At 46.9% G+C, this 24,796-nt stretch overlaps 1 protein-coding gene across 8 annotated transcripts in view; it reads left to right on the top strand.

Moving 5' to 3' along the window:
- Positions 1–6,999: 6,999 nt before the first annotated feature.
- BCL2L1 (BCL2 like 1) overlaps positions 7,000–24,796 on the top strand; it is a 50,156-nt gene continuing 32,359 nt past the window's right edge. The window contains exons 1-3 of one of the 8 annotated variants that reach the window (XR_014315701.1): positions 7,418–8,385; positions 8,693–9,368; positions 18,526–24,602. Coding sequence is in view for 6 of the 8 variants with exons in the window: in XM_082745898.1 (XP_082602024.1) it covers positions 8,805–9,368 (564 nt within the window). In the remaining 2 variants the exon portion in view is untranslated. Of the gene's footprint in view, positions 8,386–8,674; positions 9,369–18,525; positions 24,603–24,796 lie in introns of all 8 variants that reach the window. The other 7 variants (XR_014315702.1, XM_082745898.1, XM_082745894.1 and 4 more) reach the window with 7 other exon arrangements.

Below are 24,796 nucleotides of genomic sequence, written 5' to 3'. Positions count from 1 at the left end.
CTATCCCAGGGTCCTGGGATCATGACCCGCGCCAAAGGCAGAGGCTTTAACCCACTGAGCCACCCAGGCGCCCCCATTTAGGCATTTTTAATTTTTATGTGTGTGTTTATATATTTTTAATTTCTCACTTTGAAAGTAGTAACTTTCTTATTATTTACATATAATATATTCATATTACTTAAAATATAGGAAATAACAAGAAACAAAAAAATAACTATTACATAGACTTGGGAAGCAACATCTTCACTATTATTAACATCTTAGTATATTTCCATCCAGACTTTTTAAAATTTATTTTATTAGATATTGAGTAGGTACAAATACAAATATATGTATGTAGAACCTATGGTTGTATAAAGAATGAGGCAGCAAATTCTGTATACATACGTACAATTCAATTTAATAAGAACATTTGCAGTGTCTTTCAAACTCTCAATTTTACCTGGTTCCCCAGTTCATCCTGAACGCACTCCTGTTACAAGATAGCAATGGCTATCTTGAATTTTTTATTTATTATTCTTTACATTTCTTTATAATTTTACCACATAGGTATATATCTCTGTATTGGTTATCCATTGTGGCAAAACAGATTACCCCCAAAATTAGCAGTTTAAAGTTACAAATATATATTATTTTATACAGCTTCTGAGAGTCAGAAATTCAGCGGTTAATAACAGTGGTTCTGGCTCTGGGTCGCAGATGGGGATGTAGTAAAGCTGTTGGCTATAATCGTCTGGAGGGTTGGCTGGGCCAGGGGGATCTTCACATGACTGTCCGCAGGAGGTTTCAGTTCCTCACCACAAATGGGTCTTTCTGTAGGGCTGCTCATAACAGTGCAGCTGGCTACCCCCAGAAAGAGTAATGAGATAGAGAAAGAGATAACCTAGTCTTGGAAGTGGCATACCATCACCGCTGCAACTTTGCCATCAGTAACATAAGGACAACTCTGGTATATTGCCAGGGTGTGAATATCAGGAGGGAGCGATCTTTGGGGGCCATCTTGGATAAGGCTGGCTATGACAAACCCTACACAGTATGTAGATTAGTTTTTTTCTGTTTTCAAACTATATATAAACGGAATCATACGTTATTATTCTCTTACAATATTTTCATGCAACATGTTTCTAAGATTCTTTCATGATGTGTGTAACTAAATGCACGTTTTTCTCACTGTATCATATTACTATGTATAAATATACTACTGTTTGTTTAAACGTTTTGCTATCATGGACCCAGGAGTAGTTTCCAAATTTTTGTTACTACAAGGAATGCTGCTATAGGGATGCCTGGATGGCTCAGTTGGTTCAGTGTCGCCTATAGCTCAGGTCATGATCCTGGGGTCCTGGGATTGAGTCTCCCATCGGGGCTTCTTGCTTAGCAGGGAGCCTGCTTCTCCCTCCACCTGCTGCTCCCAACAACTTGTGCTCTCTCTTTCTCTGACAAATAATAAAAAAAAAAATCTTATTTTAAGTTTATTTACATTTGTTTATTTATTTATTTATGAAGGTTTTTTATATTTATTTAATGCAGAAAGAGAGATCACAAGTAGGCAGAGAGGCAGGCAGAGAGAGAGGGGCTCTCTGCTTAGCTCCCCTCTGAGAAGAGAGCCCGATGCAGGACTTGATCCCAGGACCCCGAGATCATGACCTGAACTGAAAGCAGAGGCTTAACCCACTGAACCACCAGGTGCCCCTATTTATTTATTTATTTTTTAGTAGTAATCTCTACACACCCAATGTGGGGCTAGAACTCACTACTCTAAGATCATGAGTTGCATGCTCCTCCAACTGAGTCAGTCAGGCCCCCCTGCTGCTATAAACATTCTTTTTTTTTTTTTTTTTTTTTTAAAGATTTTTTTTTTATTTATTTATTTGACAGAGAGAGATCACAAGTAGGCAGAGAGAGAGAGAGAGGAGGAAGCAGGCTCCCTGCTGAGCAGAGAGCCCGATGCGGGGCTCGATTCCAGGACCCTGAGATCATGACCTGAGCCGAAGGCAGCGGCTTAACCCACTGAGCCACCCAGGCGCCCCTGCTATAAACATTCTTATATGTGCATTTGCACATGTGCAAGAGTTATTGGAGAGCATATATCAAAGAATAGAATTGCTGGGTCATAGGTTATGGGCATCATCAATTTTGCTAGATAACAATATGTTTTTTTCCCAAAGTTATTCCATATTCTTGAACCACTCTTGGCTTTATCAGATTTTCCCATTTTTCCCAGTCTGGTGGGTGTGAAGTGGCATTTTACTGAGGTTTCAGTTGTCATTTTTCTTGATAGCTAATGAGGTTGAGCATCTTTACAGATTTACTGACAACTCTGTTTCTGTTTCTCTTTAACATCTATGCAAGGATTTTCTCCACTTTCTTTTGTCTTTATCATATTGGTTTCCTGGCCTTTTTCCTATGCATGGTATTTAGAGCTGAGACTGTGTCGCACAACTAATTTTGTATACTTTTATTTTCACTTAACATTACACCACAAGCATTTCCTCATCATCTAATCTCAGCAAATGTATTTTTTTTTTTTCCTTTTTCTTTTTTTTTTTTTTTTTTTTTTTTAATTTATTTTTTATTTTCAGCATAACAGTATTCATCATTTTTCACCACACCCAGTGCTCCATGCAATTCGTGCCCTCTATAATACCCACCACCTAGTACCCCAAACTCCCACCCCCCACCCCTTCAAAATCCTCAGATTGTTTTTCAGAGTCCATAGTCTCTCATGGTTCACCTCCCCTTCCAATTTCCCCCAACTTCCTTCTCCTCTCTAACTCCCCATGTCCTCCATGCTATTTGTTATGCTCCACAAATAAGTGAAACCATATGATAATTGACTCTCTCTGCTTGACTTATTTCACTCAGCATAATAATCTCTTCCAGTCCCGTCCAACAGCAAATGTATTTTTAAAACAGTGTTTTCTGGGGTGCCTGGGTGGTTCAGTTGGTTAAGCATCTGCATTTGGCTCAGGTTATAATCCCATGGTCCTGGGTTCAAGCCCCATACTGGGCTCCCTGCTCATCAGGGAGCCTGCTTCTCCCTCTCCCTCTGACCTTCTCCCCTACTTTGCTCTCTCTTTCAAATAGATAAATACAGTGTTTTTTAAAATAATCTAAAAAAGTGTTTTCCAATTAAAACAATATAGTCATGTTAGATAACATAGAAAAGTACAAAAAAGAAAAGAAAATCACCCATAATTTGACTACCTTTTTGCATTCTGGTAGAATTCCTTCTACTATATTTTGTGTGTGATGTGCATTCTTTATAAATCGTAATTCTCAGTATAGTTTTGCAATTTGTTTTGTTTTTGTTTTTTGCAATTTGTTTTTTTTTAAATATTTTATTTTATTTATTTATTTGACAGACAGAGATCCCAAGGAGGCAGAGAGGCAGGCAGAGAGAGGAGGAAGCACGCTTCCCGCTGAGCAGAGAACCCGATGCGGGGCTCGATCCCAGGACCCTGGGACCATGACCTGAGCCGAAGGCAGAGGCTTTAACCCACTGAGCCACCCAGGCGCCCCTGCAATTTGTTTTTTTTTTTAAAGTGTTATGCTTGGAGCATCTTTCCACTTCATTAAATATTACTCAATTACAATTTTAATGTGAGAATTTAACCCATGTAAACCGTCACCCTATTTATTGACCTTCTTAATTTTTAATTTTCTTTCCTGTGTTATAAATAACCTTGCACAGACATCTCTGAGGATAAATCTTTGGATGCATGGAATCAAAGATCATTTCTCAATGATCTTTCCAGACCATTGTTTAAGGCTTTTGGTAATATTGCAAAGTTCCCTTCCCAAGACTCTTTCCATCTCTCCAAAATACAAATCTCTTCACGTCCTTTCTGTTCAAGACACCTGGCTGGCTTCTTTGGTGTCCATGCAATGTCAGGCACATGCAGGTACACATTCAGTCTCCACTACCACTTCTCTCCTCTCAGTCTTCCCCATTTATTTCTAGGAAACACCATGGACTCTCACGTTAGACCCCCATGCCTTTGCTCAGGCAGCACCCTCCACCTAAAATGCCCCTTACCTCCCTTCTCTTCCAGGCAAAATTCTATTCTCCTTTTAAGGACCAGTTCAATAAAGCTTATGTCTCTGGGCAGGGATGATCTGCCCTCTGCTGGGCCCCCAGAGCACATCATAGACTTCCATAATGATAATTTTCACATTGAAATAATTTTGACGCCGGAGGTTTCACAGATTCACACAAATCATCACATCCTGCCCTGGTTTAAAACTCTTCCATTGGTGGGGGGTGCCTGCGTGGCTCAGTTGGCTAAGCATCTGCCTTTGGCTTACGTTATAATCCTAGGGTCCTGGGATGGAGCCCCACATCAGGCTCCCTGCTCAGTGGGGAGCCTGCATCTCCCTCTTCCTCTGTTGCTACCCCTGCTTGTGCTCTCTCACTCTCCGTCAAATAAATAAATAAAATATTTTTTTTTTAAATCTCTTCCTTGGAACATAATAGAAAGTTCAGAAATCGGCCCCAATACACTTGGGAATGAAGATTATGATAATAGAGACATTTCAAACGAGTTGGGAAAAGATAATATTAGGATAACTGGGTGGTTATTTGGGAAAAAATTGTAGATTCCTGCCTTACACCAAAGTGACCTTATGATGGCACAAAATTGAAATGTAAAATATGAAGTCCTGTAAAAACCAGAAGAAAATAGAGAATTTGTTTTCTAATATTGAGTTGGCTTTCATAAGAATGACATAGAACCTGGAAACCACAAAGGAAAAGACTGATAAATTCAGATATATTAAAAATAAAAGTTTGGGGATGCCTGGGTGGCTCGGTTGGTTGGGCAGCTGCCTTCAGCTCAGGTCATGATCCCAGTGTTCTGGGATCGAGTTCTGCGTCAGGCTCCTTGCTCGGCAGGGAGCCTGCTTCTCCCTCTGCCTCTGCCTGCCATTCTGTCTGCCTGTGCTCGCTCTCTCTCCCTCTCTCTCTCTCTCTGACAAATAAATAAAATCTTTAAAAAAAAAAGAAATTAAAAAAATAAAATAAAAGTTTGTTCATAGTAATAAATGATAAACTGGAAAAATATTTACATCTTAGGTTTAGAAAAAAAGGATAAAAATTCCTATAAACAACAAGCAAAAGCTCAATGGAAAGAAGAACTGAAAAAAGGGCAAATGAAGTGAACAGAGAATTCACCAGAACTAGAACCGGCCTCCCTCCCCAGGAGCACTTGGGTGGCTCAGTCATTAAATGTGTCTACCTTTCGGCTTAGGTCATGATCACAGCCTCCTGAGATCGAGCCCTGCATCCTGGGATCCAGCCCCGTGTCCAGCTCCTGCTTGGCGGGGAGCCTGATAAAGAACGAGAGCACCACTCCCACTAAAAGTCTCATAAATACAAAAAATTGCTCGACTTCTCTCTTAATAAAAAGAAATGAAAAATAAAAGTGCCTCTTGGTTTTTATCCATCTGATTGGCAAGGAAAATAAGGTTTGATAACACATGCAGTTCAGGATGTAAGGAAAGAAGCACTCTCATACTTTTCTGATGGGAAGGCAAAGTGGTACTATTGCTAGGGAGAGTACTTTGCCAATATCCATTAAAACAAAACAAAATCAAGTTCATATACCCATTTACTGGTATTCGACTTCCAGGAATTTACCTAACAGATAAACTCCCATGTATGCAAAATAACAAATGGACAAGTTATAGCATTACGTGTAGTAAGAAAGAAATGGAAACCACCTAAGTGTTCGCAAATAAAATATTAGGCAAGGAAATTATATGGCATGTCTTTATAAGCTGTGTGTCAATTTTAAAAACTGAGGCAGACCGAAAATGTGGAGCTCAGTCAAATAAGCAAGATGTAGAAGTGTTTTCAGCAAGCTATCATTTGTATAAAAAAATCTGTACACGTAATTAGCCTGTGAATACACCAGCCATCTCTGAAGACCTCAGAAGAAAGTGATGAATGCTGTAGGGAAAGCAGAGGTGGGAGGAAGATTTGACTTTTTCATTCTGTGCTCTTTACATATCTGTAATTTTCGGTGTTCTTGTATACCTATTTTTAATCAATTAAATGAACATAAAACACCCCTCAGTGTTTAGGATCAAGTCTAACTCACTTCCATGGTTGATTTTCTAACCTCCTCCCATGCCACATTTCCTCTCCCTCACTACCTTCCAGTCAACTTGCTTCTCCTTCAGTTTCTGGAAAATGCCAAGATCTTCCCGCCTCGGGATATTCTGCATAAACTGTTCCTTCTTCCTAAGTTGCTGTTCTCTAGGTTCTTACCATGGGTCAGCATTTTCTTTTATTTCCCGTCTTGGATTCTGTGTCATCTCTTCAAAGAGGCCATCCCTGGCCATCCTACATATACAATTTGTTGAATAAATGCCCCCCCCCTCGCTGGGCAGGCAGGGCAGGTTTACATCCCTGATCACCCAGTCTAAAGAAGTACCTCCCTTCACTCTCTTTATGACAATACCCTGACTCACTCCTTTCATAGCACTAGCCATTATTTGAAATTACCTTGTGTATCTTCTTAGTTGTTTACTGTCTTTCTCCAGCTCAAGGGTTTGTCTCCATAAAAGCAGGGGCCATGTCTTGTCTTGTTTCTATCTTTAGCAACCCAAATAATAAATATTTGTGGGATAGATTTATGCAACATAAAGTATGGACCACACACTGTGCTACAAATTTCATAAATAACAACTCTTTCAGTCCTCGCAATAACTGAATGAGGGAGATTGGTTAAGGAAATTGAGGCACCAAGCCGTTGAGGAACTGGCCCAACTGACAGAGTGGGCATCCAAGACACAAGATTCTTAGCTACAACGCGACGCTTTTTAGATATATAAACTTACAGATGGATGAAGTTGACTGATTAAATGAACGAACTCATGGAAAAATGAATATAAACGTTGCTTTTTTTTTTTTTTTTTTTGCGTCTCCAGAGTCCCCAGATCTGCCGCAAGGGGGCGCTCTCTCCTAGGTCTTGACGCCAGTCCTCAAGGCGCGCACTCCCTTTGCGTCTCGGGCTCGCGCGCGCTGCCGCGGCACCGGAAGTGACTGAGCTTGCAAGTTCCCCCGGTCTCTTCAGGGGAAACTGAGGCCGGCTCGTTCGGAAGAGACAGCGCGAGCCGTCAGCCAGGTAGGCCGGCCCGGGTCCGTGGCGCGGAACTTGGCCACGAAGAGCCCTCGCGTCTGGAAACGACCTGGCCGATGAAGGGGGGATGTGGCCCCCCACGGCTCGCGGGGCTCGCAGGTGAGAGCGCCGCCTCCCCTGTGCGTGGCAGGCGCTATGCCCAATGGGAGCCCTCGCCGTCCCGCTTCTATGCCGACTGGGCTCGCTGATTGGCCACGCCGGGGCGGGCCGCCGGGGGCGAGACCCCTCCTCCCTGAAAGGACTAGGGGGCGCCCCTGAGGGAGAGCGGTTGCCTGGCAACGGGGCGGTGGCCCGGCGGGTACCCGGCCTAGCGCGCGGGAGAAGCCGCCAGGCCGCAGCCCACCCGCTCCGGGCTCCGGAGAGGTGCAGCCCCCGGCCCCCAAGCCCTCCCGGGGGCGCCAGGAAGCCGCCTTGGGCCTGTCCTCAGGAAAACGTGGTCTCAGCTGTTGTGGGTGGCGGGGGGGTGGGGGGGAGACTCGAACAGGCCTCAGTCCCTCTCCCTGACCCGAGGAGAGGCCCGGCGCCTCACCCTCACCCCGTCTTTGTGCAGGGCGCCGGCGGCCATTGTGTCCGTGCGGGGAATGGAGGACCCGGCAATCCCCTTCCACCACCGCCACGTCCAGGGCCGTTGGGGAAGTCAAAGAAAATCAGCGGTGTTTCTGGGGGGTCCCCGGCCGTCAGCCTCCCGGAAAGGCCCCGGGATGGCCTTTCCGAAGTCAGACGGCAGATCCGAGGCAGTTTCCCCCTCCCTCTGTCCCTTCTCGAAACCTTGAGCCCCATTGAGAAGTCCCTTCAGGGTTTCGGAAGCCTTACCCTGAGCTGGTACTTAAATAGAAACAACAACAACAAAAAACCTAAACCCCACAACCAGCCACCTCCGGGAGAGTTCTTCTGGCTCCCAGCAGGAGGCGGAGAGCCAAGGGGCGTGCAAGAGCGAGGGGGCTGGGCTCCCGGGTGGCAGGAGGCCGCTGCCGAGTGGCCGCCCTCGATCCAGGCGATGGAGGAGGAAGCAAGCGAGGGGGCCGGTTCCTGAGCTTCGTAATTCCTGTGTCGCCTTCTGGGCTCCCAGCCTGCCGGGTCGCATGATCCTTCCAGCCGGAGCTCCTTTTTTTTTTTTGCCAGCCGCCGTGAGGCCGGCTGACTTGCCGGCATCCCGGCTGCCACCTCTTCTCCCGACCTATGTTACAAAAGATCTTCCGGGGGTTGCACCTGCCTGCGGCTGCCTGAGACGGATTTGAATGTAGGTGGTGCGGAGGTGGGGGTGGAGGGGCAGATTACCCGTGGGGGTGACTTTCTGAGGAAAGCATTTCGGAGAAAAGGGGGTGGTTGGGGTGAAAAAAAAAAAAAAAAGCCGGTATAGTGATTCAGAAACAGCCCACGGGTGCTTTCAATTTGACTTCATTGAAGTCTTTTGGAAGCTAGACCCAGACCTTCCTAAGAGCTACAAAGAAACCAGTTCTGGTATCTGAAAGGGGAATAGGATATTGTAGGGTAAAGGGCATGCATATTAATTTTTTTTCCCCCTGAAGCTCTTTCTCTCCCATCAGAACCCTATCTTGGCTTCGGATCTCAGAAGAGAAGCACTAAGCAGAGACCAGACTCAGTGAGTGAGCAGGTGTTTTGGACAATGGACTGGTGGAGCCCATCCCTATTATAAAGATGTCTCAGAGCAACCGGGAGCTGGTGGTTGACTTTCTCTCCTACAAGCTTTCCCAGAAAGGATACAGCTGGAGTCAGTTTAGTGATGCAGAAGAGAACAGAACTGAGGCCCCAGAAGGGACTGAATCAGAGATGGAGACCCCCAGTGCCATCAATGGCAACCCATCCTGGCACTTGGCGGACAGCCCTGCGGTGAATGGAGCCACTGGCCACAGCAGCAGCTTGGATGCCCGGGAGGTGATCCCCATGGCAGCGGTAAAGCAAGCGCTGAGGGAGGCTGGGGATGAGTTTGAACTGAGGTACCGGCGGGCATTCAGCGACCTGACATCTCAGCTTCACATCACCCCAGGGACAGCATATCAGAGCTTTGAGCAGGTGGTGAACGAACTCTTCCGGGATGGGGTGAACTGGGGTCGCATTGTGGCCTTTTTCTCCTTCGGTGGGGCTCTGTGTGTGGAGAGCGTAGACAAGGAGATGCAGGCATTGGTGAGTCGGATCGCAACTTGGATGGCCACTTACCTGAACGACCACCTAGAGCCTTGGATCCAGGAGAACGGCGGCTGGGTAAGGACCACGCCCCTTGTGTGTACCTTTCTCTTGGCCTCCCATCCGGGAGATGTCAAACAGCCTCTCCCCCATATCTCTTTCTGTTGTGCTGGGTGGTTATTGGAGACTGTTTGTTAAGGAGATGTGACCAGCCTCATTGCACCACAAGAGGTTAACTGTTCTCAAACACAGATGACCTAGTTCTTGAAGGACCAGGCATCTTTCATTCTGGTCACCCTCATGACCCCACTCTTTCATACTTGTGTTCCAGTTTCTCACTAGAGGAAAACACAGCCTGTGTGTTCATTTGGGCCCAAATCTTTGCAAGTGGAAAGTTATTCCAGGGCTCCCCCTCACCCTGACAAAATGGCTCACCACAGAAAGGGCTGATGAGTGTAATGCCTCTGAGCCCCTCCATTCTTACTCCCCCGGGGATGTCAGTCTTGTCGTGGGCTTCCCTCCCACAAATCAAGTTCCCTTTATTTCAGAGTTTGCATACATGTTCCTCTCATCTCAGAACAGGGTATGGCCAGGCAGAAGTTCCCTCTGGCTTGGATGGCTGAGGGTTGTCAGATTTTAGGGCAGTGTAAGCTGTGCCAGTGGGCCTGTTGTGTTTGTGCTGCACCCCCCTGTTCGTTTGCTCTAAAGGTGCAACTTTCTGCACAGTTGGCCTGTTTGTGGAGCTCTTGCTGTGTCACGCATTAAGCCTGGGGACTTTGCACCTCACTGCCTGGGGTCGGTTGGGGAGCTCCAGCTGTTCTGCCTGTTGCTTTCCGGCCAGGGCCCTAGGGCCTCTTCAGGGAGCACTGTTGGCTGGCAAAGCAAGAACCTGGTCTGTGGGGCTCTTTGGAATATGGAGATTCAGCAACAGACTTCAGAAACAAGCGATAGAGGTGTGAGTGCCAGCCCTGTCATCCAACCAGCTGTGTGACCTTGGACAGGCCAGTTTACCCTGAGCCTCAGTCCCCCCTCCAAAAAAAGGTGGCAAGCCCTCTTTGCCTTGCAGAACATTGCAAATCTGGGAGCTAATGCGAGCAGCTGACTACAGAAACAGCAAGTTTCTGTAGTAGTTGTTATTGGTTCCAGACGCAGGAGTCACGCCGCGCCCCCATTCCTTTTCCAGGGAGAGAGAATTCTCTCGCCCATCACCAACTTAGGAGCAGATAGTGATGAGAGTTCTTTACCAGTGGTCATTGTAGACAGTTTTTGCTCTTCTACAATGAATTCAGTCCTAATTGCCTTGCCGATCTCCCTGCCTAGAGGAGATGCAGGGTTTATGAGACGTATTCGGTCCCCTCAGCACACCCAGAAAATTGAGCAGACTGGGCAAAATAAGTCATCTGTTGAAGGAGCCGAGATGGAAGGGTCCTTGCACCACGGACTCAGGAATGTCAAGAATGCAAATTATCCATAGGCGGGCCTAGGGCGTGGCACTTCAGTTTACCTCCGAGCCAGACACCGCCTAGTTTGCCCTTCCCCCTGTCTTTTTTCCCATTTCTTTGCAACTCCATTAACTCTTCCTGCTGCCAGTTCTTGTAAAATACAAAGGGGTCAAGTCAGTGGAGGTCAGATGACTGGGGTGGGGTTGGGGGAGGTAAAGGTGGAGAGCTCTCGAGCTAAGGCTGACCAGACTTGAAAGCCATTCTGTAAATGAACTCCCTGGGGGGATAAATGATTAAATAGTTCCTGTTGGTTTGTGTGATGACCTCGCCTATTCCCTCCTGCTTTGATTCTCTTTAGGGGCAAATATTTGTTCAGCTGATTACAGGAGGGACAGGATTCCAGCACTTCAGACCCAGCCTCTGAGGCATCTCCTAGTAGAGATGTGGGCCTTGTGCCCACCTTGCCTGACTATTGTCCTTGGGTAGGGGTGCTAATACCAGGTGGGTTATTGCCAGGTATTAACAAAAAGCAGTCTGGGAAAGGTGCCTGTTCTGTCCAGCAGCCCCTGCAGAGGGCTGCCTGGATCAGAGAATTGCCAGTCGCCCAGTATTATATACAGAAAGAATTTAGACACAGCAACACTGGGCAAGTTCATTAGATCACCCCTGGATTGAAATTCCATCTTCGGTGTCTTTGCTCAAGAATTTTCAGAGCCCGTTAGACAATATACCATATGTTACTTCCTCTTGGTGAACAGAGGGGATGTGTACAGAAGCCAGTTATATCAGCACCACTTTGGGGCACACCTGCTCCTTGAGGCCAGGAGGTAAAGAATATTAAAGTAGAGATCCTTTGGATAGAAGCTACCCACACACGTCCCTGTCAAATACCATCCTGTTTGAGCTGCACTGACTGGCTCCTGGAGTGGCATCTCAAAACCCTCTTGGAGGCTGTGGCAGATCCACGAGTGTAGGACTTGTAGGCCATTACTACCCTGCGATAATGCTTTAAATTTAGCATCCCTGCAGAAAAGGGGAAGGAAATAAGCGTTTATGGAGTACATCCCATGTATGAGGCATTGTGTTGGTCTTTTACTCACGCAACCAAAATTTTCTGAGCATCTACTCTGAGGCAGGCCCTGTGCTAGGCGCTGGCAGTAAGCCTCACATGATACCTTCCCTCATGGAAATGATGTGCTGTTTCATATATCCCACACAGTAACTTTTCAAGGTAGGTGCGTTTCTTCCCAGTTTATATGTGAAGCTCCGGGTGACTGGCTCCAGGTAGCCCTCAGCCAGTTAAGTGACTTGAGTGGGAATTTACACCGAGGTTGGCCTGAGTCTGAAGCCTAAAGTCTTTTCCATTCACATCAGGTTGTCATAGGAGTGGTAAAGTGACCCAGATATCCTGGCACAGAAGGGCAGAAATGCTGTTGGGCCACACAGACATGCCCATGGAGGAGCTCGCTCTGGTCTGTGATCCTGACATGGTTCAGGAAGCCACGGTAGAACAGTTCCTTTGTTGGTAGTAGCAGGTTCCCCAAGGTATGTGTGTAGTAGCCTCAGATTCTGGCGTTGGTAAAGGCATCAGGGTTTTTGCCCAGTCAGAGTGACCTTCTTGTCAGTTCTTTCGTTGTTAAACCCTCTCAGGCCCGGCCAGTAGATAAGAATCATGTGTGGGGCGGGGGGGGGGGGGGGGGGTGGCCTGCTTTGGTTATATCTTCTTGATTGTGGGTGAGCTCCAAGGACTGGAATTCCACATGTGGCCACACCACTGCCTGCCTGGAGTCACCTAGCAAGATGCTGAACCTGTTTGTGTCTTGTCCATCCATCTCTCCTACCTGTAAAATAGAATAATGACAGCCACCTGCCAGAGCTTGACTCTAGTAAAGAATCTAGAACAAAAGCCCTTCCTGGGCCTTAATTGTAGGGTGGAAGCACTTGTTTTAATGAGTGGACCATCTGCCTCAGAAAACTGAACTTTGGCCCCAGAGTCTCTCAAGAAACAAAGCCAACTCCTGAGATACTCATCTAGAATGAAATGTGATACGATCTTCTCTGTAGGGACAGAGTGTTTTGGGGGCTTTCCAATGGGAATGTGGACAATTTTAGGGTGAGGACCCAGGTGGCAAGGCATTTTGGGATCGCAGCCCCTGGGAAACCCCTTAGCTTGATGGAAAACCATTGTCGAGAGCAATGAACTGTTGTGTGAAGAGAGGAAACATAATTTGGCCTTTCCCAGGCTGCCTGGTTCTGTGGTCTTCTAGATCCTGTAGGTTTCTTCTTGCCTATTCTGGCTTCTTTGTCATGGGTATATGTCAGCTGAAGCACCTCAGTGACCTTTGTAGATCTCAGCAGCTGTTGGCAATTCTGCGGTTATCTTGGGGAAACCCCATTAGAAACCCCAAACGTGGAAATTTTTAGTAATCTCATTCAGGTCCCAAAGTGAGGTAGAAATGTGTGAGGGACTCCACCTCAAAACACTCAGTTCTTCTGCATGTACATTTGAGGTCGCTCTTGGAACTCTGTCACCATCACAGGTTTTTCCAAACGTCCTGGGACTAATTTCCCCAGTGGCCCCATAGAGCCCTTCAGCTTCTGGTAGAAAATTACCCAGGTGTTTTTTCAGGGGGTCCCAACAGAACCCAGAGGGTTTTCTTGACTTTTGTGTGGGCAGTCACCAGATTTGTTTGGGCTGCAGGAAGCAGTGGTTGTCAGCTGTCCTTTCCCCAGCAAGTATCTGTCTTGAGGCCAGTGGGCTTCAGCATTTTCCAACGTCCTCAGCCTTCCATCATGGGGCTTTCATTCAGCAACCGTGGTCTTGTCTGGGTTCGGCATGGATGGATTTAGGAGTAATTCTCAATGAGCTGCTCTTTGACAGAAGTATAGTCTCCTACTGTCTTAATTAGCAGGGCCCTGTCCCTACCCCCACGCCCAACCTAATTCCAGAGAGTCCTCCCTAGGGATGCCTCCTTTCTTGTTGAAGGAGTCACTCTGCTCCTGGAGCAGCTTCTGTTCTGTCCCTCCAGCCGATAGTCTTTCTTCCCCATTCCCAGTTGGCTACCTGAGTCAGACAATCCACTGGGTCTTTTTGTTCAGCCTGGGGAAGAGAAGACTCGAGAGATTATGATCACCAAATATCTGGAGGAAGAGGGGCTGTGCCTTTTTTATTGGTAGAGTACCCAACAGAACTTGGATAAGTGAAAGTAACGTTGGTAGCATGAACTTAGTGTAAAGAAGACATTTTTCACACTATTAAATCTCTACCAGATTTTAGGAATTTCCTGAAGGTGGAGTCCGCATTTGTCCACACTTGCTTCCTCAGCACAGAGCAGAGGTCTTGGGCATAGCAGGTACCTAATGAAAGAGATGCCCACCAAATTTCTGAAGAAACAGACAGTTATCAAACCAGAATAACAGTAATGGGAATTTTCACTGACCTGGTCATTCAGTCATTGAGTCAGACAATATTTTTTGAGTTCCTATGTCCAGGCTGTCCTAGGTATTAGGGGTACTATTGCCTTAAATAAAATTAAGATTCCGTCCTTGTGAAGCTCACAGTCCAGTGGGGAGAAATAGACAATAAGCATGTATCACATATATAAAACATCAGGTGATAGTAAGCACTCTGAAGACAATAAAATGGGTTAGGGTCATGCCTTGCAAGGGAGGTGGAACTGCAGTTTTCAGAGATGGGTATCACTGAAAGATAGTGTTTGAGCCAAGGCCTGAAGAATGTGCAAGAGGAAAAGTGGTTGGGACTGAGAGGGGAGAGGTGGCCAAAGGCCAGATTGCGCCGGGTGTTATAGACCATGCTGATGACTTGGCTGTGGATGAATGAGAGAGAGGCCTGGAGAGAGTTTGCAGCAGGGGTGAAGTGATCTGAATTCTGCAAGGGCTGCAGCCAGGAGGAACCAGTGACAAGGCTGGTGCACCTGCCAGGTGAGAAAGAAGAGTGGTTTAACCAGGAGGCTGAGGTGGAAGTAGTGAGAAGTGACTAGAGAATACAGCCAGGCTTACACAAGGTGTATTGATGGAAGCCACATTTTTTAACCACCTAGAGGTCATGAAATCAAGTCTAAATAAGCTAAATGTTCTTTAGGGATAATTATCTTTGAATTTGGTATCCTGAATGGTCCTCCATTCTAGCAGTAGTTCGGTCTGAGTAACTGCAGCTTGTTAGGCCTAGGTCCTAGCTCACCCACATCAAGCTGTGTGACCTTGGGGCAAATAATACTTGCTTCATCAGGTCATGGCAAAGACCTAATGAGGCATGCCTGTGATGTGTAGAGCCTGGCGTATGTTGGTATCATAATTCAGAACACAGAACTTGTATCAGAAACCCATTCAACATCCATTCTCTTTTTTGGACTGCGTGCCCCTCCAACACATCCTCAAGGCAGACAGGTCCTAGCAGTGTTCGTCATGACAGGAGCTCTTGGTGTTCCCATGTCATAGTGGTACAAGCACTGGTCTTGGGATTCCTGTTCTGCTGTCAGTCTGCTCAGACTCGCTGTCTTGCCTTAGCCGACTCACTTCACCCCCAGGCCAGTTCCTCCATTAAGGCCCAGTTTCACATTAGTTACATTTAAGAATGTCTCTTTTCTATCAACAGCTATACTTTAACTACAAAAATTAAATAATCCCAGTGTAAACATAGGGTGGTTTCTGAGGGACCCTTCAATAATAATAAACCACATTTATGTAGTACTTTACAGCTCAGAAAGCGCTTTCATATCCATCATGCCTTTTTGATGCCTACAGCCATCCAGGGAGGTGAGCAGGAGGGAAGGCAGGCTGGGAAAGGTGAAATGGCTTGCCAAGGTCACACATCAGGGGGAAGATGCAGGACTTGGATTTTCGGATCTGCACTTGATCACTTTTCTGCTGTGTGACCTTGGGCAAGTCTTTTAACTTGTAAATGACCATCATAATAGTGCCTTGTTCTGAAGACTCAGTGAGTTAATCCATGTCTTAAGGCTTTCAGAACAGTGACTGTACATATTAGCAGTAAACAGCAGCCGCATCCTAGGGCTCCTTCTGGCTTCCCGTTTATTACATATTGATTTTTGCAAATAGTGTTTTTGCAGAAAGAAACTGCCGTTGGGACCTTCTGGTACTTGGTTCCATCCCTGATGAGACTCCCAGTCCAAGCTGGAGCCTTACAAACTGGCTCTAAGCTACAGGGCTTTTTGGGCAGACTCCAGAGCTCCCCTCGGAACTAGAGGTTTTTCTCTCGCTCTTCAGGAAATGCCATTGCAATGACTTCCATGGACTGCTTCCTGTCCCAGCCCTGCAGCCGATTCCTGCTGGCGAGAGTGTAGAAACTGGAAAGTCATGTCCCTAAAGGCTCCCCCCTCCCCACAAACTGGTTTTTTTGGACATGTCCCTCCCTTTCCTCTTGTCAGTTACTTTCTTTCCTCCCTCCCTGTTGACCCTTCACCTAGCTTCTCTCTCCAGCCCTTGATCATCCCTTTAAGATTTGAAAATACATTTCCACTTAGTTCTGTCAGGCTTTTCCCCCATCCCGTGCTGGGGGGCTGGTCAGAACTCCTGATCTCTCTTCATGGCTCCATCACTCAGTAGCAGTTTCAGTCTGGGACTCCCCCTAGAGGAACATTAAGCTTGTCACTTGCAGTGCCTTGTATCATCCATTAACCTTGAGTTCCCTCAGAGGTCCCCACCCCATCCCCCAGCCCCCTACCCCCCCATCCCCCCCCATCCCCTCACCCCGCACAGGATGGAGACTCCTTAGGGAGATCTTGGAGGTTTGGCACATGTAAATCCTGCCTCTTAGAGACTGATGACAGAGGATAGAGTGAAGTGGGGCTGCCCCTCCCCCCTTCACCTTTCTGGAGGAAGCTAGAAAGGTTGAAAACCTTGTTGGACAATCATCTGAGGAATGGGAGCTAGCTTGGGAGGGGATTGGAACGCATTCAACTATGCCTCAGATCCTTTGTTCCGCTCTTGAAAGGGAAACATTCCCCTCCCTCCTCCCTGGCCACACACACGTGCCTTTGTTCCCCCGGTCAGGCGGAGCCAGGAACACAGTGTCCCTTCCAAGGAGCCTGACTTGCCTCCCCAGAGGCTGGCCTCCTGGTCAGCAGGACTGGGATTTTAGCTCAGGAACCCCCCAGTCTCCTGTCCTTCCTATGGAAGAGCCTTTCTCTCAGAGGCTGAAAGCTTGCCTACAAACAGCTGTCCAAGCGCTTCCCTGGAATTACTCCGTGGGATGCCCACATCCCAGGATTAAACAGTCCCTCCCTCTTATTCCACTTGGTGATTAATATTATTGTTAACATTACTATTAATAGTACCTAACATTTATCAAGAGCTTACTCTATGCCAGGCATTGTTCAAAAAGTGCTTTACATTATTTATTCCATTCACCTAGCAGCACTTTGAAGTTATCCCATTTTGCAAATGAGGAAACTGAGGTAGAGAGAGGTTAAACAACTTATGCAAGGTAGCACGTTTAGTAAGCGGCATAGCCACTTACAGGCTCCCACTTTGAAATACTGCGCTCCGCCCTTTCCCCTTCACTGTACCAGCTAGGTGATGGTGAGCGTTTATCCAGGGCCACTTACATGACAGGACTTTTACCAACATGATCTCTGTGTTACACTCCCAACAATTTGATCATTATAGGACATGAGATTTGGAGGGCTTAGTTAGCAGGATTTGAAACCAAGACTGCCTTACTCCAAATCCAAAGCCTGTGTTCTTTATCTCTACCCTCCTTTAAAACCTACAAGGTTATTGTCATTCTATGGTTGAGAAAACTGAGGCTCAGAGAAAAATGACATGTGCTCAGGGCCTTGTAAGCTAATTAATACCAAGGCAATCTGGGATTCAGATTCAAGATGACACCTTCAACACTTTAGCATGATGATAATAGCTATTAGGTGAGTGTGGATGCCTTTTAATAATATACCAGGCTCCTTTGTATTCATCATTTTGAGTAGGTGAGGTCGGTACATTCAGTCCCATTTTAGGGAGGAAACTAAGGCAAAGCGAGATTGTCCCACAGTAAATGGCAGAGTCAGACTTAGGATCCGTGTTCTGACTTTGAGCACAGTGTAATTGACCATGCCTGTCTTCCCTAAGGCTGTTCATCGCTTGGAGCTGTTCTCAGAGTTGTGTTTCATTTGTTAAATCAGCAAATACTGGTGCAGGCTTTGTATGTGCCAAGTGCTGGGGATCCTGTGGATATTGTGGTGAGTGGATCTGGGTCCTGTCCCTCAGTGGACTGTTTCCACATACCTTGGGCCTTATTGGTATCCTTCTGCCATCTGAGTCAGCCTATGTGTGTCACCCATCCACCCCCTCTCTTGCAAGACACACCAGGCAAGGTTCATTATGGTTGGTGTGTATTGATCGCCTTCCATACACCCATGTGTAAAAGTCTGGACTCAGATTTGAAGTTTAGCTTGTTTGCTTGCTTGTGGTGTAGTACTAGGCATATCAGCTTCAAATTCTCACCCTTAAATGAGAGAAGAATATCAGCCCATCAGAGTAAGCAAGAAAGTGAAATGCAGAAGTATTTTCTAGTAATGATAACAGATACTGTGTGTTGAGTGGTTGCTCTGTGCCAAGTACTATGTTTATGCCCTTGACATAATCATCTTGTTTGATCCTCACAGCTGTGTCAAGACAGAGACTCCAGAGCTTCCAGAGGCTCTCTAACATGCCTACACTAACATATCTTACAAGATGCAGGTCTGGGTCTTGCACTCAGATGTATTTGGTGCCAAAGCCTAACCTCAAGCCACTGTGTCATTGCTTCTTCGCAGGTCCGGACTGGCTTATTTTACCCCAAGTTCCTGGCACACGGCCTGAGGTTGGGTAAGGGCTCAGCCAGCATCTGCTCAGTGAACATGAAGGGTTATTATTAGATGCAGGTTAGGTGACAAAAATGTCTCTGTCCCTAAGGAAGCAAACTCATTTATAGCAGGAGGAATAGACCTGAAACACTCCAGGCAAACTGTGCCATGTCTGTGGTATAGTTTCCAGAAGTAGAAGAAGACAGACGCGATGGCTGCATCCCACAGGTGCCCTGGACCTCTGCCAAACCAGCCCACTTCCACCATCAGTTCTCCAGTTGATGACTGTCTCAAGGCCTCTGTCTCAGGCTGCAACGTCAGTATGCACCTTCTCCCTTGCCAACTGCATCACCAGCCCAGACACTTTTCTGTGCCAATAGTGGAAAGTGTCAGGAAAGGGAAAGATCACCCAAGGCTTGAATAATAGCTTTCTCAGCAGTGTAGCTTTGAATAGTTCACACTGAGTCCTCAGTTTCCCCATCTGTAAAAGGAAGATAATAGTCATCCCTTAACAAAGATGATAGCAATCTCTTTCTCATAGGCATGCTGTGTTTCTTTAGCCTGGATCACTGTTCTCTAAATTTGATCAGGGCCATCATATTACCATTTAGGTCTCAATTTAAATATCACCTCTCAGGGCGCCTGACTGGGTCAGTGGATTGGGCCTCTGCCTTCAGCTCAGGTCATGATCTCAGGGTCCTGGGATCCAGCCCTGCATCAGGCTCTCTGCTCCGTGGGGAGCCTGCTTCCCCCCCCCCCCCCCCGCCTAATTGTGATCTCTGTCTGTCAAATAAATCTTTTTAAAAGATTTACTGTCTGTCTCCTCTAGTAAAATCTAAGCTCCCAGAGTTTAGGGGTTTTGTCTCATTTTTTCCTTCATCCCTAGCATCTAGCAGAGTGCTTGGTACATAGGAGCAAATATTGAATGAGTGAGAGAGTGACCCTGTAGCCCATCCATGCCTGATGTAGTATAGTATACTCAATCAGTGTTAGGTATCAGTATTAGGAAGATGTGGACCATTGGAGGGTTTTCGGTAGGTGGAAAGAGTGTGACAAGGGCAGCCTCGGGAGGTAAGAACCACCCAGGCAGATCTGGTGGGTAGAAAGTGTATGATGCATTTGGGAGGCAGTGAGAAGGCAGACTGGCTGAAAAGGGTCTGAGTTGTCAGTAATGCTGGTCAGGAAAAAGGGAGCAGTGACTAATGGTAGAGGTTTCAGGGCAGAGGGATGGGGATAATTGACAGTACAGATGGGGCCAGTGAGGAGAGGCCCAACTCTGGAGGGATGCCTCCAGGTCTCCCGTAACTTCTGGGAAAGAGAATCCCTTTCCAGCTGGGGCACAGCAGGCAGAACTGCACAGAGATAAAAGCCAGAGGCACCTGCGACCTGTGGATCAGGTAGACTGCCCTGGTTGTTATGTTGGGGCTCTGGGCCAGGTGCAGATTCAAAGGCTTGATTGAAGCCTGTTGGCAAGTCTTGTCTCAGCAGGGTAAACATCACCTGTCTCATGCCACCTGTGGCAACAATGCCAGGAAGGTACCCTAGGTAGGCCCAAAGGGGCCCAACTTTCTTGCTGCCCTCATGGAGCAAGAAATACCACCAGGAGCGGCCACTCCTTTCCTGTCCTACAGCTCCCTTTCTGAAGGGCTCAGGTGGTAATAAGATACCTCCCGTCCAAGCAACCCCTGTGGTTCTGGCCCAGGGAAGGCAGGGGCAGGGCTTTGGGAGCCGTTGACAGCTGGGCCCAGCTGGGGGAAGGGGTCAGTTTGGAAGCAGGTGCAGATTTCAGAGAGGGCGGGGCCTGAAGGGAAGTAGGGATCTTGGTAGACTACAAAATTTCCCTCCCCATCCCCCAGCCACAGCTGGCTTCTCTAGGAACCTGATGACCTAGTTACAATGCTTAGAAATTGTTAGCTTAGCTTGCAGTTTAGGGCTGTACTGGTCTCTTCTCTCTGAGGCTTCCTGGGTCCAAAAGGTGTCCTGGCATTCCCCCAAGTGGGTTCCATGTGAAGGACATGCGCCATATCACATGTATAAGCTTCTTGTCCAGTCAGGCTTCTCCCTTGTTCTCTGATGTGCCCCTCACCTACCCAGTCCCAGGCAGAAAAGAGTGCCCTGCCCCCATCCATGCCGACCTCTCTCTGCCTCTGGGGGGTTGATGGGTGACAAATAGAGGTCACAGACTTCTTCCCTGGAGGTTTAGTGGGGGGAGAGAGAAAACTCCTATTGCCTTAGAAATAGCTTGAGGATACCTACCCATTTCCTCTTTACCTTCTCATCTGTATGATCTTCAGACTTGATGGAAGGCAGTGAGGAAGAATCTCTTGGGGCTCTGGAGGCTCCAGCCCTTCTAGGCAATAGCTATTCCTGTTATTCCTGGTGTCTGCCTCTCCATGGCCTCCCCAGGATAAATTCCATCAATTAAGAGTTAGGTACAAAATTTACCAAACCAATTACTGAATCCTACTTGCTCTGAAGCTTTCCTTGGACAAATTACTTAGTCTCCCCTAGCCTTAGTTTCCTCTTCTATAAAAAAGAGATAATAGTGTGTGTGTGTGTGTGTGTGTGTAAAGGTGGTTTTATTAAAGCCTGGGACAGGGCCCATAGGCAGAAAAGGCTGCCTTTAGTGTTTTTCTTGAAAGATTCTTGGGAGCATGAAAGTAACTGGTAGGATACATGTAACACTTAGCATGGAGCCTGGCATATAGTAGTTACTCAGTATGATGGCTACTATTACTGCTGTTGTTATCAGTGTCTTCACAGGTGACCAAGTTGCTGTGATTGCTGTTGGAGCTACTCCCTAAGAGCAAACTTGTAGGCTGAGAGAGTATGTGGATACCCTTTGAACCAAGAGCTTGGAGATTTTAGGATTCCTGAAGCTGAGCCCTGTGGCCCATAACCTTGCCTTCCACCTCCTCCACAAGTGCCCCAAGTCATGCTTTGTACACAGTGAGTGTTGCTGACCCGGCATTTGGCAATAGGGCATATTTTCTTCTATCTTTGCCAGGTGCCTCCAAGAGGGCAGAGATGATCTCCTCTGCTTTATTCTGCTGTGTCCCTAGAACCTGCCACAGAACCTGGAACATACAAAGCACTCAGTCATTATTGTCAACTAAGTGGAAGACTTAGGGAGTTGAACATTAAAACACACATGACTTGGGGCGCCTGCCTAGCTTAGTTTGTAGAGCATGTGACTCTTCATCTCAGGGTTGTAAGTTCGAGCCCCGTGTTGGATGTAGAGATGACTTAAAGGTAAAATCTCTAGGGGGTGCCTGGCTGGCACAGTCAGTTAAGTGTCCAACTCTTGGTTTTGGCTCTGGTCATGATCTCATGGTCGTGAGATTGAGCCCCGCATCCGGCTGTGAGTTCAGCGCAGGATCTACTCGAGATTCTTTCTTCTCCCTGCCCTCCCCCACACCTCCCCCTGCTCTGTCTGTCTGTCTGTCTCTCACACACACACAAATAAAATCTTTTAAAAAATAAAATAAAATCTTTAAAAAATAATAAAAATAAAGAACATAGCATAGCTACACTTAGTAGGTACATGCCACGTGCTTGAATGATTAAACGAGGTATTCTGAGGACTCTTGAGTTTCTCCAGAGTGGCTTCACTCCTTGTTTGCTGTGTGGCCATAAGCTTCTTGCCCAAGCTCTGCCTGTTGCCTCATCTGTTGTAGAAAGATAACACCAGCCTTGCCTCCCTCGTGGGCTAGCTGTGAGACTCAGGGAGATGATAGATGAAAAAGCACTTTGAGAACTATAAATATTTGGTTTTGTTGCAGCTCCTTGACTGAGGAGGTCACAGTCATAGCTGTGTCATTCATTCATTCATTCATTCATTCAACCTACATTTTTTGAGTGGAAGTGATAGGTAGTTCTCTCACTTATCTGGCTTCATGAATTTGGACAGTTTAGTTTTTTAAGTCTCAACATCTGTCAAATGGAAATAGTATTCTTTTCACAGAACTGTTGGGAGAAGGACTAAAGTAAGGTACTCTGAGCTTATTGAGGCTGAAAACTGTCTCATTCACTGTTATCAACTACTGTTCAGCCTAGCAGTTGGTGGCTGAGTGTTCAGTGACATTAAGCCATTGGTTGCCTTCAGTAGTCAAATTACCAGACAAGGCCAGAATTCTGAGTGTGATTCAGATGGGAAGTAGAAATGAGTATTAATTAACTCCTAATCTCAGATGTCCTTGCCAACCTAGGCTGGACTGCTGAGTGGGAAGCCTGACCCAGCTAGGATGAGCACTGCTTCAACATAAAACTGTGAGGCACAGCGGGCCTCACCCCACGCTCACCTCTGATTCAGAACAAGAACAGCCCCCCTTCCTTGTTCTACCCACTCTCCGTCTGCTACTCATCTAGAAAAATTTCCCTTTGCTCATAGCACCCACATGGAATCCTGGGGGTTACCATATCAAAGAAATCTTCAGGGAGTCCTCAGAAATGGCCCTTTGGGGCAAGGTCAAGGGAGGGAGCCCGAGTCTAAGGCTCAGGGTCTCCTGGGACCAGGTCAGTCAGCAGGTGCAGGCATGAGGCCCTGGGCTGGTGGCTAAGTGATGAAACTGAGAGTTGTATAGGGCCAGACAAGAAGTCAACTCAGAGGAAACTTCCTGCCTGTCCACACAGGTGTCTGGGCACCTGGGGGCAGTTTCTGGTCTGATTTAGTGGTGGAAGTTGGCATTCCAAATTAGTACCCCAAGCCTCAGTGAGGAAACCCATGGAACTCCAGAGCAAAGCCTATATGTAGTTCACACCCAGGTTAGTATCTTTGAACACCCAGCAGACCCCCCTTCAGGTTGAAAGAAGCCCTAACTCTGGGCTCCACAGCACTCCTACTGGAAAATTTCCAAGGGCAATGTAATAATAGTCATAGCTCCCTTTATGGGGCCCCTGCTGCCGGTTGAGCACTATGGTGGGAGCTTTTTAAGAAAATGAGATCATTTTGTTACTGGAAGTATGGGCTATGGAGTCACAGCTGAGTTTGAATCTGGGCTCCCATCATGTACCAGCTGTTTGATCTTGGGCACCTTCCCCCCACCCCTTTCTTTGAGCCTCTGAAAAATGGAGACAGTAATATGTGCCTCATAGGGTTTCCTCATACATGTGATACTCAGCACAGATGTTAGCGTAACTTTAACAATAGTTAACATTTCTCATGCAATTACACTTCAAGTGTTTCATATATATTAATTGGAATTCTCAAAACAATACTATTGAGGTAGGTACTCTTAATGTTCTCATTTTACAGAGGAGAAAGGGGAGGCATAGGGAAGTTTAAGGGATTTGCCGAAAGATGCACAGCTACTAATTGGTGAAGTTGTGATTTGAACCCAGGCCTGCCTGCTCCAAAGCCCCCACGTTCCCCTGCTGCATGAGGACCCAGTAAATGTTACTGCTGTTACTCTTGTATCCAACATTGTAGCTGTCTGTGGTTTTTGGTCTGTCTACTGAATTCTGATCTCACTGAAGGCCAGAAACCCATCTTAATCACCTTGCCTCCCCAAAGACCAACATAAAACTCATTAATATTTGCTTAATGGCTGAGAATATTCCCTGTCTTCATTAATCAATCAGTAGCTCTTTATCGACCATTTCCTGTAGGGTAGATTTGAGCTAAATCCTGGGAGGAATGCAAAGTACAACTGTGCCTCTGTAAACGGAAGACTGGGTGTGTGTATGGTTGGGGGGGGGCATTCCAGAGCTCTGTGTCATTGGCAGAAACTTCCACAGAGGAGGCAGAAACAATACAGGTGGCTTGGGGATGTTTTCCAAACTGGGATTCCCACCCCTCCCTCACTGGGCCACTCCCTCCATCTCCTGCAGAACAAGGTGGTACAGATTGCCTACTTCTGCCCTAGGCAGAAACCATTCGTCTTCTCGCGCCCTCTGGAGTGAGTAGGGTGCATCTTTCTTGCTCTTGGAACCGGTTTGTGGGTGCCTGGAATGACAGGGAAGGAATCAGAAGTTTGGAGCTGGGAAGGGACCTTAAAAAAATCACTACTGCCCCAGCACTGCAGCCAAAGTGGTCTTTTAAAAACCAGGTTCATGGGGCGCCTGGGTGGCTCAGTGGGTTAAGCCGCTGCCTTCGGCTCAGGTCATGATCTCAGAGTCCTGGGATCGAGTCCCGCATCGGGCTCTCTGCTCAGCAGAGAGCCTGCTTCCCTCTCTCTCTCTCTGCCTGCCTCTCCATTTACTTGTGATTTCTCTCTGTCAGATAAATAAATAAATATTAAAA

Source organism: Mustela nivalis (genome assembly GCF_964662115.1).
Source record: "Mustela nivalis genome assembly, chromosome: 8".
NCBI classification, from domain to species: domain Eukaryota; kingdom Metazoa; phylum Chordata; class Mammalia; order Carnivora; family Mustelidae; genus Mustela; species Mustela nivalis.
The sequence above is the reverse complement of the archived record's forward strand: the minus strand, read 5'-3'. Positions and strand labels throughout refer to the sequence as shown.